The following is a 13756-nucleotide window of genomic DNA, read 5'->3' as shown; positions in this document are numbered from 1 at the left end:
TTAGCCTGCACTTGAGAGCCCACGAGCCACAACTATTGAAGCCTGCGTGCCTAGAGCCTGTGCTCTGCAACAAGAGAAGCCACCGCAATGAGAAGCCTGCGCACCGCAACAAAGAGTGGCCCCCGCTCGCCACAACTAGAGAAAGCCCGCACGCAGCAATGAAAACCCAACACAGCCAAAAATAAATTAATTTTTTAAAAAAAGTTAGGATAAGTGCAAGGAGCCAGACACAAAAGGTCACATATTCTATGATTCCATTTTTATGAAATATCCAGAATAGGCAAATTCATAGACAGCAAAAGCAGATTAGTGATTGCCAGGGGCTGGGAGTGGGGAAAACGGAGCGTCTCCTAATGAGTATGAAGTGTCTTTTTGGGTTGACAAAAATCCTCTGGAATTAGATAATGGTGGCAGTTGTACAATCTTGTGATTATACTAAAAATCACTACATTGTATGTTTTTGAAAGGTGGATTTTATGGTATGCGCGTATGGTATTGCTTAAAGTAGTGTGAGTAAGATTCCTATTGTTTGCAAACAAGACTCCTGACCAGTACACCCCTGAATCCAGGAGGTCAAAGCCCCTGTGAAACTGCCTCCCCTCACTCTCCACACCTGCAAACTGACACTGCCAAACTTTGGCACAGGCTGGGTCTTCTGCTCTAGTTACTCCTCCTGCCTCTGTCCATTTGGGAAATATCTACTTCTTCACTCTCCGGCTCAAATATCATCTCCTTTGGAAAAGCCACCACCCTCCTGAGCAGGGTCACTCCTTGCCCCACTGCCTACATGTTATCTCCATAATAACCATGCAGATGTCATGGGTGTCCACCTATCCCCTCTCACTGGCCAGTTCAGTGCCCACTGGCCTGACTTCCAACCGCCAGCGCCTGAACTTCTTGGCCCAACTGCTCCCCCGGCTGCTCAACCTGCTTGGCCCACCCATGGGGCAGGCTAGAAAGTGCTTGGGAATTAATGCCCAAACACCCCATCCATGGGGCGCTCAACCAATGACTGACAAGGGCTGCTGTTTGAAGACCCCAGGTCCCTCACTGGGGTGGGGATGACCGAGGTACGTGTTCTGTACAGGCTCCCAGAGGTCCCAGTGATTGCTTCTAAGGTAATAACAACACCTAGCATTTTCATAGTACTTACCGTGTGCCCGACACTATTCTAAACACTCATTTAAGGGACTTCCCTGGTGGTCCAGGGGCTAAGACTCCGTGCTCCCAACGCAGGGGGCCCAGGTCCGATCCCTGGTCAGGGAACTAGATCCTGCATGCCGCAACTGAAAGATCCCACACATGGCAACGAAGATCCCATGTGCCGCAACTAAGACCCGGCGCAGCCAAATAAATAAATAAACATTAAAAAAAAAAAACCCCACTCATTTAATCTTCAGAACACCACTGCAAAATAATCCAAAATTTAACTAGGGAGACACTGAGGCGTTACAAGGTTAAGAAACTTGCCCAAGGCCTCAGAACTAGTAAATACATCTAGCATTTTTAATATTCTATTGCAACCATCTGGATATATGTCTCTCTTCTGCACTGGACGATGACCCTCTCGAGAGAGAGTACTTTTTTTTATCTTTCTCAACGTCCCCAGCATCCAGCACAGAGCCAGGCATGCAGCAGATACTCAAGAGATTCAAGTTTTGGAAAGTGCCTGCACTCTGCCACCCAAACATGCCGTGTGCTTTTCCCGCCTCTGTGCCTTTTCTCAAACAGGGCCCCTGAAACACCTTTTCTGCGTGTGCCTCTTGCCCTTGTCTCCTCCTACCCCCAACACACACACACAGACAATAATTCCTGATCCCTGCTCTGTGGCAGCCAAAATGAGGAATTCTGCGGGGCAAGGCAAACAGGAGAGAGCATATGACCCCCTCTAGAATCTAGTAAACAAACCCAATTGCTCATACATGAACTACTGCACCTTTGCCAAGCTCTTATTTATGTACTTATTTTGAGAGACTCTCATCTGCCTTCTTCCCCGTAACCTCCACTAACCCCCAACTCTCCCCTGTCCTAAAGACCTTCCCTCAACCCTGCTTTTTCCCCAAGCTACCACCCTTCTTACTACAAACTGCTACGACCTCCCGCCTTCCATTTGATTGCTAATATTCACTTCGTTTAAATTCTGACCTCAACCTCTACATCTTCCACTCCCATCTCTCTTTGGATCTGCTGGGGTTACACATTTATATAACACAGAAGAGCTGCCCAGAGGCAGCATGTGTGCTAAGCCTTGAAGTCTGAGTGGGCTTTCAACGGCAGGATTCAGACAAACTCTGACCCAGCTCCTGACTTCACACTGATGACTGATGCATTCTAGTCATCTTTACACTTGCTCACACTTGCTTCCCAATCTGTGTTCCCCCTCTCAGTGAGGGCACCAGTCGGCACCAGTCTCCTAGACTAGAAAACCAGTCATCCCCACTGTACCAAAACTAGTCATCTTTACATGTTCTGTTCTTTGTTCTTCCAGGCAACAACTCCAACCTAAATCAAACTGACACATTTCTAACTTACCTCTTTCACTGCCAGTCTCTCCCCGTCCCAAGCACTGATCACACATTCCCCTGCTCAAAAACCCTGTACGGCTGGCTCCTGCCTAAGAATAAAAGCTAACCTCCACATCAGAGCATTCGGGGCAGTCACAGCCTCCTCCTGCTGTGTCTTCCCACCTCCTCTCTCACTAATCCCCACCTCTAGACTCTCCAAACCCACTCCCAACACATGACCCGACCCAGTGCAACCCCAGCAGGCACAAGTCTTTTCCGTCTCAGGAGCTCTGCTCAAGCTGCTCCCCTGGCCCATGACGCCTTCCCAACCCGGCATCTGAAAGCCTCCTCAAACTTCAAGGACCTGGTGAAAACACACCTCTGCCACCAAAGCTGATCTGCAGATAATACACTCTGAGAGTGGGGCTGACCAATAGGAATTAAGCACCCTCCTCTTAACGATCCCGAAGTGAAACTTAATTTTCACTTAACATTTTAAGGTCGACGTATTGATCTTTTTTTTTTTAAGTTTCAAGTGACATATCAAATCAAATTGAATAGTATAAACAAAAGGGCATTCATGACCTCCTGTAACCAGGATGCCTGCGGAGCAGTGCCAGCTTCAGGCACAGCTGGCACAGGTGGATCTGGGATTCAAGTGATCTTCAGGGCCTGTCCCCCTCTTTTTCTCCAGCTCCACATTCCTCTCCGGTTTCATTCTTAAGCAGGCACTCTCCACATCACAAGAAACAAAGGCTCACAATCTAACAAAAAGAGAGATTCTTTCCCCCAGCAGCCATCCGAGCAAATCTCTGTTTGGCTATTTGACTCTGCTAGGGTCACATGCCCACCAAGGAAGCTATTTGGGCCAATGGATGATACAGATGAAAGACCAAAAGCAGGAGGAGGAGAGAAGCCAGGGTGTTTCTCCCCTACCCCAACCCCTCCTCTCTGGTTCAGATAGCATCCCTGGCCTTAGCTGCTTCCTCTCCAGGGCTCCCTCCCCCTGTGGTCCCTGCTCTTGTTGAGCAGCCCTGCCATGGTCTAGTTCCCACAGAAGCTCCTGGATTCTTCTAATCTCACCTCCTCCCATTGACCCCCCCCCCCCAGCCCTGAGGGTGACTGCAGTTTCCTGCTATCGCTACTCTCTGGGTTACCTCCCTGTCCTCTGCTTGACTTCACATGTTTCCCAGCACCTATGTAGCTAATTCCCTGTATTAAGTCTCTCAGTTTGAAAAACCTACAGTGGTTTTTATTTCCTGACCAGACCACAACCGATACTGAAATTGACAAAGAATAGGCAAAAATGTACAAAGAAAATGTGGAGAGGTCAGTATCAGGGAATAACCACCACCACCGCCTCACAGTTATTAAAGGCTCACTATGCATCAGGCACTACTCTAAGTATGAACGCAATGGATCTTCATACCAACCCTGTGATGCAGGTACTTCTGTTACACCCTTTTCACAGAGGAGGAAACCAAGGCTCAGAGAGGTTAAATAATTTACTGTCACAAAGATTGTAAGTAGTGGAGCTGGGATTCAAATCCAGATGACCTGGCTCCAGAGTGCACGCTCTAAAACACAAATCCCAGTGAGGAGAGTTTCAAGCAGCGGGTTACTCAACAGGATCAAGTGCTACCTACCAAGAGGTCAGGGAAGACAAGGATGTGAAGCGTCTACTGGATTTAGCAATAAGGAAGTCACGAGGGACCTTGAGTAGTAAAGCCAGAAACCAGACAGCAGGAGGCTGAGAAGTAAGCCAGAGGTTAGGAAGTAGAGACAAGAGGAGCAAACCTTTCTTTCAAAAGGTGAAGAAGAGTCAGAAAATAGGGCATGAGATGGAGAAGGAAGCATCACAACAGTTTTCTTTACTTGGTTTGTTTTAGAAATGAGAGCAACTTGAGCATGTTGAAACATTAATGGGAATGCAGAAACAGACCCACAGACATAGAAAACAAACTTATGGTTACCAAAGGGGAAAGGGGAAAGGGGAAAGGGGCAGGGGGAGGGATAAATTAGGTTGGGATCGAAATACACACTAGTATATATATAAAGTGGATAACCAACAAGGACCTACTGTATAGCACAAGTGACTATACTCAGTATTTTGTACTAACTTACAAGGGAAAAGAATCTGAAATATTTATATATATCATATATATATCAGGTGTACAGCAAAGTGATTCCATTTTATACTGATATATATATATATATATAACTGAATCACTTTGCTGTACACCTGAAACTAACACATTGTTAATCAACTACACTTCAATTTAAAAATTAAAAAAAAATTTTTTTGATGGGAATGAGCCAGTTGATAGAGAGTCTGAAGACACAGGAGTGACAGCAGGGTCTCTAAGAGGCCAGAGGGGGCGGGCCATATACTCCAGGATCAGCCTTAGCAACCGAGGGCAAAGAAAGGGCAGCCACAGATTCTGAACATTTTGAGTTTGGTGAAGGGAAGTTCTTTTACAGTGGCTTCTATCTTCTCTAAGGTAGAAAGTGAGGCCATCAGCAGAACAGGAGGGTGGAGTAGAGGGGTGGAAGGTGTGAGGAGCAGAGAAAAGCTTCAGATCAGCTACAGTACAGAATGGGAGACTCTGAGGAAAGAAAGGATGGCCCATGGGACCTCCCTGGCAGTCCAGTGGTTAAGACTCTGCACTTCTAATGCAGGGGGCACGGGCAACTGGTCGGGGAACTAGGATCCCACATAAAAAAAAAAAAAAGAAAGAAAGGATGGCTCAGCACCACTGAGGCCCCGACTGTGCTTGGAAGCTGTGAGGTTACACTGGCAGCCACTCTCAAGGTACCTCCGCACCTGAGGTGCAGGCAAAAGACAGGAACAAATGGAATGACCCAAGTTGGATGTAAAAGAAGGAGAGCAAGGGAACTGCGTAAAGGACAGTGGCAGGAGCAACTGACAAGTTAAGCTGTGGAATCTAAAGGAGGCAGGTGAATACAAGGGGTCAGGGTACAGGTGTAGGCAGTTCTCACTGACTGGGAGGAGGGCACGGCAAGATAAGAGCTATGTAGTGGCATTATTTCAGGGCAGGAACAGTTGTAGGTATTATAATGCAGGGATGTGGCCGGGGGAGAGGGCAACTGAACTGGAAAAAAGGGGAAGGTGACTAGATAAAAGGTCAAGAAACTGATAGATTTAGAGATCTGGACAGAGTCCCCTGAAGTAAAGGCATGATTTGAGAAGACAGTTAGTTGGGGGGTTTCAAGATTTTAATGAACAAGAGAAACAGGGAAGTTACAAAGTGACAGCAAAGAAGGCAGTGGAAGGTCTGTAATGGACATCTGTGAAACAACAGATGTTCGTCCAACATTCATTCGTTCCTCCTCCTTCTAGGAGGAGCATCCTGACTTTGCTTTGGAAACCACCTCCTTCCTCCCCAGGCACAGAGAGGGCTTCCAAAATACTAGCAAGAGCCTATGCCTTAACTTTATGTCTGTGTTCATTTTATTATTCTTTAAACTGTATAGGTACATTTTATTAATACAGATGCATTTCTATACTTCACGTATTTATATTTCACAGTTAAAACATACACACAAAAACTTCCCTTCTCCACCCTCCAAAGATAAGGACCTGGTCCAGGCCTTGGGCAGTCAGAGTTACAAAGACTGGCTTCAGCACCTGACCCAATTTAGGGCCAGGAGACACTAGCCCAGAGCTTTTGCTGGAATTATCAAGAAAGAGGTGCTCTCTTTCTGCTGGAGTTGCAAAGCTATATCCCTTCACCGGCTTGAGAATAGAGCTAACACAGAAAGGAGGAAGCAGAGCCAAGAGATGAAAAGTGACAGACTCCCAACATCATTTGAATACCTAGTTCCAGCCATTCCGGAAACCAAAATACCTGGGGCTTTTCAAATGAGCCAATAGATTTTTTTCTTTTCTTCAGCCAGGTTGCATTTGGTTTATGTCCTTCTGACGGAAAAGAAACCTAATTCAGTGGAATAGTCTAATAACGGATTCTCAACTCAACAGCCTGTGTGATCCTTTCAACACATAAATCAAATCACATCCTCCTTCTGCTCAAGTCCCTGCAATGGCACTCAAAATAAAGGCCAAAGTTCCCAGAGTGGCCTACTGGGCCCTAGACCACCTGGCCCCCTCCCTCTCTGCCCTTGGCCAAGGACTCCCCATTGCTCACTCTGCCCCAACCACACTGGCTTCTAGGGCAGTCCCCGTCACACCGCGCAGGAGCTGCCAGGCCTCTGCTTTGGCCATTTCTTCCACCGGGACACTCCTCCAGACATCCACTCGCCAACTGCCTCGCCTCCTTCAAGTCTTTGCTCAAATCTCAAGTTCTCAGTAGGGTCTAACTGAAGCCGCCTCCCTTCAGCCAGTGATCCTGAACACTCTCTCCCCCCCCACTTTTTCTTCCTTTCACAGCATTTATTACATAAAATAGTACGTACTCACTAAAATATACCCAATGAGGGCAGGGGTTTTCAACTGGTGGATTTGAGTTCCTAAAACAGTGCCTGGCTCATAGGAGGCCCTCAAATATTTGCTGAGTGAGCAAATACAATGACCTCAAAGGGGCAGCACTTGATTGTTAAAAGGCAGTGGAGAGGACTTCCCTGGTGGTGCAGTGGTTCAGAATCCGCCTGCCAATGCAGGGGACACGGGTTTGAGCCCTGGTCTGGGAAGATCCCACATGCTGCAGAGTAACTAAGCCCATGCACCACAACTACTGAGCCTGCGCTCTAGAGCCCGCGAGCCACAACTACTGAGCCCACGTGCCACAACTACTGAAGCCTGTGCGCCTAGAGCCCATGCTCCGCAACAAGAGAAGCCACTGCAATGAGAAGCACACGCACCACAATGAAGAGTAGCCCCCGCTCGCCGCAAACAGAGAAAGCCCGCACGCAGCAACAAAGACCCAACATGGCCAAAAAAAAAAAAAAAAGGCAGTAGAGAGAAAGGACACTACGGACCCGCATCTCCTGAACCTGAAATAAGTGGAGTGTAAGAGGAAAAGACACCTCCATTTTGAAAACTTCAGGGGAAGCAGTGACTTAAGGGGGCAGGAAGTAGGTGAAAGAGTTCAGTGAAGAGACTGAGGATGTGGGTAGAGGTGTTAACCACAGGTGGGGCTGGAGAGGGCTTGGTGTTAAGTTTTGGGAGGTACACAGGAGTTAGAGGCTGAGTCAGGGGAGAAGCAAGCCCAAAGTGGTTTGCAGGTGAAAGTGAAAAACACAGAAAGGGCCAAGTGGTGTATTTACATTTCAGGTGGAGATGAAAGATACAGGGCTAGAAGGCCTGGGGAGTTTAGCCAGCATCAAAAGAATTCCTAGCAACCCTTGGTAGATAGAAAAGATTCTTCCCTTCACACCACGGTTTGAATGATTTTCAATTTTGTAGATGAAGAGGCCATCACATTTGGTCTTTTCCTCCTTCCCAGAACCCCAGAGGCCACTGAGAAGTGTCTGCTGGACTGAGACAAAAGGCTTTCCTGTTCATGGCACCTCAGCAATTCCCCTCTGCATAATATAATAACCCTGCACTACGAGCAGCCTGTCAAACCCTCATTCTCCAGACCCAGAACTGACTCTGAATCAGGCATCCAGGATCACAACCCCAAGGTCCATTATAAAAGGCAAGAAGACACAGGCTTCTTTTCAAAGACAGACCATAGCACTCAACGCTCCTACCTCCCCTCTGGTGAACCCCACACTTCCTGGGCAAGAGAAAGCAGAGCAAAGGGAAGGCTTCCTTCCACTGGTCCTGATTCACCTCTGTTGCTTGGTAGCTTCTCTCTGCAGAAATTTCTCCAGAGTTACGAGAACATATGTGTATGCCAAGATTCAAGGAAAATGTTACTCCCAGTCAGAGGAAGAAATTATACTGCTCTCTAAGGAAAAGTGGCTAACTATAAATCAGGCCTTTGGGAGTGATGTCATTTTGATGCTCCTTGCAGCTCTAAGGAGACTTATTAAATATTCAATAATTAATAAAAATGCCTTCAAGACCATCTCTCTCATGGAACTGTCCCTGTAAAGGAAGCGAGAAGTAATTAGACTTAGGCTTGACTTCGTGTCCACCAACTAGATCTCAGGGATACAGGGCATTTGTCCTCCCAGTACTTAGTAGCAAAATGCCCACACTTCTGCATCAGGTGTCCTCCAAGAATGGATCATTAAGCAGATATTTAAAAGAGCCATCTGTAGCAGGCAGCTTCCAAGATGCCCCGATGATTCCCGCTTCCTGGTATTCATACCTTCTTCCCAGGTTGTACCAGTGATGGCCAGCGTGACCAATAGAATACGGCAGAGATATGTCGCTTCCGAGACTAGATTACACAGGACTGTGGTTTGAGTCTTGGGATCTCTCCATCTCTTGGATCACTTGCTCTGGGTGAAACAAGTTGCCACATCAAGCAGCCCTATGGAGAGGAACTAAGGCCTGCCAAGAGCCAAGAGAGTGAGCTTGGAAGAGGACCTACCCCCAATCCAGTCTTCAGTGACTGCAGCCCTAGTCAAAGTTTGAATGCAAGCTCATGATAGACGTGAGTCAGAACCACCCAGATTTAAGCTGCGCAGATTTCTGGCCCACAGACACTATTTTCAGATGCTAAATGTTGCAGTAATTGGTTACACAGCGATATATAATTAATTCACTATCCTACACAGACCTGAGAAAAAAATCATAAGTTTAACCTCAATTCCTATCCTACATGCACATAGGACCAAGTTCTCTGTCCATAAGAAAGCAAATTATTCATTCAACAATTACTTATTGAGTGTCAAATATGGGCAAGGTATTTCCAAGCGACTCCAGCCTTCATATAGTCTATAATCTTCTATAAAATAAATACTTACAAAGACACACACACACACACACACACACACACACATCCAGCTGCTCAATCCAGCTGCTCAATCCATTGGTTTCATTAGCTTTTTTAAGTTTACTTGCTACTAATGCTTTGCCTCCTCCCCCCCCACCTTGCCCCACTCTTTGCTTTCACAAACCCTCTTGGGAAGGTACATCAAGTCCCACTTCCTGGTTAATTTGACTGCTCAGTGCACTCACACTCATTTTTACTGTACCACATGCCCTCCCATCTAAGGGGGAAAGAAATTTGGGTCCCCTGATTCCATTCAGTATTGGGACAAGGAGGCATTCACTTAGTATTTTACTAAGAGGAGACAATCCTGATCACAGGTGTGGAGAACAATTCTAATTTCTGCAATTAGTGACTAAGGGGCAACAGCAGAGCTGATACAATCACAGCTCACGTCCTGACAACAGCTGAAGTGGCAAGGGGGGGAAGGGAGATGCCGCCCCTAACCCCTCACTGTCTCTCAAAGCAGCAGGAGGGTCATACGCTGCTCTAAGAAAATCAGGAGCCTCCCTCTACGCAAAAACGGTCAAAGGGCGACCTTTCTCCCCTTCAGCCACAAAACCAGCCTCTGCCAAACCTAAACAGCGTGGGAGACAGTCAGAGGTAAATGGAGCCCCAGACAGAAAACCCCCGGGGCACCCTCCTCCCGCTGCCGGCTGGGGTCAGAGTCAGGTGACTCCTCAGGGCACAAAGCAAACCTAAACAAAGATCACTGACCCCATGACAGACGGGGGTAAGAAGCCTCTGGCAGTAGGACCACAGAAAACCATTAACTCTTGCTTCTTTACAGTCGCAGCAAACTGGAGGAGCTACAAGTGACTCGGCAGCTCAGCCTTCAGAGATGCATCTGGAGGAACAGGGACCCCATCCCAGGACACAGGCTCTGAGCACTGCACACACGCCTCCAGCCACAACGGGCAGGCGGGACCCCTCCCCACCAGCTGTCACTGGCCTCGCGACCAGTCACAGCCGGGCAAGCCCGTTCCCTCTGGCCGCTCCCCCAGAGGCTGCGACCCCGCAGGGGCGGCAAGGAGGAGATGCTTTTTCCCAAGGCTCTGGGGCGAGGGCACGCCTGTCCCCCGGAAAGGGGCGCCAGGGTGGGCGCGGCCCGGTGCCCAGCGGGGCTCCAGATCCCTCATGCCCCTCGGGAGCGAAACGAGCCTCCCAGTCCCCAGCCCCGCGTGCCCCACCTTGTCGCCGAAGCTGCGGGCCGTCAGCAGGTCCGGGCTGGGCGTGCTGTCGCCGCCCACGGCCTCCTCGCTGCTGGAGCCGGCCAGCGGGTGCGGCATGTCGCGCAGGGAGTGGGGCCCAGTGGACGGCAGGGCCTTGGGGGGCCCGCCCGACATGGCGCGCACGGCTCGGGACGCGCCGCCGCCGCTTCCTCCTGCAGCCCGCCGCCGCGGTCTCCCCCAGAGCCCGGGCCGAGGCCCCGCTCGGCCGCGGCTCGGTCGGAGGCCCAGCACCAGCCGGGCTGGGAGCCACCGCCACCGCCACCCGCCGGCTCGCGTCTGCCCGCGCCGGGCTGCGCTGGGCTGGGCCGGACTGCTCCGCTCCTCTCCGCTGCGCGCCGGAGCCCACGGCGGACCCGCTCGCACCTTAACCAGGGCGCCCAGCCCGCCCCGCCACGCCGCCCAGCCCGCTCGCCGCCCCGCCCCCGCGGCGCCCGGCAGCCCCCGGAGGGGGAGGGGGCGGGGGCGGGGAGAGCGGGGGAGGGGGAGGGGGGATGCGGGCAGCTCCGCCCTCTCCCGCCGTCCCGCAGGAAGTGCGCCCTGAGCCCTCCAACGCTGTCCACCGAGAGTCCAAGCTCGCCTCCTGGCCCGTTGGGGGCTGCGCGCAGACCCCGGAGCTAATGTTTAACGGAAATCAGAGGTGGAAAAAGACGTTGGAGGATCCTGTTCCATTCCACCCGCGTTTACTGCTGCGCCCAGGGGCAGCCACGCTTGGGGTTGGGGGCTTTAGGACACGCACGTGAGTCGGGATCTTCTGGCCTCTGAAATAACCCAGGATAGGAGGAATTATGACACATTTTATAAGAATGGCGTAAAAGGTTATGAGGCTCCCAAGAGATAGAGACATCAGGCGGGGAACCTAGAAGGAAATTCAAAGACGCAGTGTGGAGTTTCTTCAAATGCACGCTGAGATCCCATGCCATCTTGCTTCTGCAGTTCACCGGGTTTATGTAAGGTTAAACCTCAGAAGAGTGGGCATCAGTAAATAAAGAGGGAGTGCTACACATGATCTATGACTCTTAAACTCACACCTTGACCAAACTACCATTTGAAAGAATCGTGAGGTTCCCGTTTTTATTTTTCATGCTTCTGTGCTTCCTTTCCAGGTCTTTGGCTGGGCTGCATTCTGAGCTTTATTTGCTAGCAGAATGGAGATAGTCAAGGCGTTACTTGGCTGTTTGAGGGTGGAAGTTCACCTCTTTTTTCCACCTTACCTGGCTTCACAGCTTCTGTGCTCAGGGCCAAGTCAGTAGAGGCCATCAGCCCATGTAAGAACAAGTTGATACTAGAAGAGTAATGGGGAGGAGGCCCGCTGTAAGGGAGCACATTTTCCCGATCTATTCCCAAACTCTTTAGGTTCGTCCAGTGTTACCTGACTAATCTTGAAGTCGGGATTCACTGTGGTCTCCACCACCCTTTTCTTCTAAAGAAACAAGTGATACTTCAGCAAGAGGAGAATGCCGAGAGTTGAAGCTGACCCAAAATATCGTCCAGGGATTCACTGAGCTTCACACACCTTCCCTTATTTCCCCTGGTCTAGGTCATCTGGCCTCAGTCCTCAAGTTATCTTTTCTCTCCCCCACGTGGGTCTGCCTTGGTTGAGGAAAATAGAACTCAGAGGACACTGGGAACAATTTTTTAAATGCTGCATCTACCTCACAGGAATGCCAGTGTCCGGTCCTCTTGGAGTTGAGTAAAATTAATACTTTTATATTCAAGGGCTGCTTACAACTACAACAGACCCTAATATCTGTTCTTCTGATTAAAACAAATAGCATGAATATAACTAGAAATGAGTGTTCTATAGATGTATAACATAGGTATTTTTTTATTGAATGATGTTGTTTATTTTAACAGCCAGGCCACCTTCCCACAATCGAGATCTCATTTTATTAAGACTCCACACAGCTTTCTCCTCAAGATGCCAGGGAAGAGTGAAAAGAGAGCCACATTTGAATTCCTGATTGCTAACTATAAGTGGGTGATCATGAGCAAGTTACCTAACCTAAACGAACCTGCTTCCTGACCCAAAAAGAAGGACAGAGAGCAGGTAATAATATTTACCTTACTTGGTGGTTGTGAGAATGAAACAGCCTTCGGTATGAAATATTCCCAGCCAAATGCTGCCATGGAATAGATGCTCCCTGAATGTTAATTCCCTTCCTTTCCCTCTCTCTCATGCTTTCTCTACTATTCTTATGAAATGATAATCATAAAGTTTTCATAAATAAACATGCTCTCTCCAAACTCCTCTATTTGCTCATTTTGGGTCAGAGTATCATTTTTCTATGCTCCCACCGTTTAAAACACAAAAACAAAACAGAGTTCCTGAAAGGCCATATGAAACAGTTTATTTTCCAGTTTCCTCGTTGGTCAATGGCATAGGGCCACAATGATCCAGTGGGTAGTCATCAAAACTAAAGAAAGTGGATTTCTATGGAAAACATTTTGGGATAAAGTTTCCACCAGTCAAATTTAGCCCAGGACTGCCTATTCATATTCACCATTTCCTGTTGTATTTCAGTGTTCCTTGTGGTGGGAAATTGTCACTGAAACAGAGCAAGTGTCCCAGACTATGTGACTGTGCTTTTTCTAAAAGTTTTCAAAGCAAGACGGTGGTGAGGAGGAAACGTGAAGTTTCTGTATCAGAGCAAAAGGTTGTAGTGTTTATTGGAATGTATGGAGGGAAGCTTGGGTTTCTAGGGCTCAGCTCTGAGGAAAATGCACTGGATGTGTGTGCATGGGGTACGGGGAGATGCCACCAAAACCCAGGAACACAGCATGGGCCCTTCCCCCACCTCCCAACCCCTCATTCCTGTCCATAAGGAACCTTAGGCACTTAGGCTGGAAACTTTCAGAAGACAGGGCCTTGGGCCCCAGAATTCAGTAAGTATGCCAAGCCAGAATCCCGAAACCGCATAGCAAGTCTATCAGGGCTTTACATGAGACCCAGACCTTAAAAACAAAGCAGAGTCACAATGAAGCATTCTTTCTTTCTCTCTCCTGGTACAGCATGTGTCTAGGCCTTATTCATGTTTGTGTTAGCTGCTTATCCTCTTCTGGTTTTTAATACAATCATAGCTTTAGTTTATGTGGCATCCCAAACCCTGCCTCAAAATAACACCACCACTTCTGAAGTGGACGGCTGATGAGGACA

General features: G+C 48.7%; 1 protein-coding gene across 2 annotated transcripts in view; it reads right to left on the bottom strand.

Annotated features, from left to right (window-relative positions):
- The window catches only part of SNX30 (sorting nexin family member 30), a 104016-nt gene extending 93031 nt beyond the window's left edge, over positions 1–10985 (bottom strand). For both annotated transcript variants that reach the window (XM_036856178.1, XM_036856179.1), the window contains exon 1: positions 10561–10985. In XM_036856178.1, coding sequence (XP_036712073.1) covers positions 10561–10716 — 156 coding nt within the window. In that variant the 5' untranslated portion in view covers positions 10717–10985. The remainder of the gene's footprint in view (positions 1–10560) is intronic.
- Positions 10986–13756: the final 2771 nt, after the last annotated feature.

Source organism: Balaenoptera musculus, chromosome 6 (assembly GCF_009873245.2).
Source record: "Balaenoptera musculus isolate JJ_BM4_2016_0621 chromosome 6, mBalMus1.pri.v3, whole genome shotgun sequence".
NCBI classification, from domain to species: Eukaryota; Metazoa; Chordata; class Mammalia; order Artiodactyla; family Balaenopteridae; genus Balaenoptera; species Balaenoptera musculus.
The sequence above is the reverse complement of the archived record's forward strand: the minus strand, read 5'-3'. Positions and strand labels throughout refer to the sequence as shown.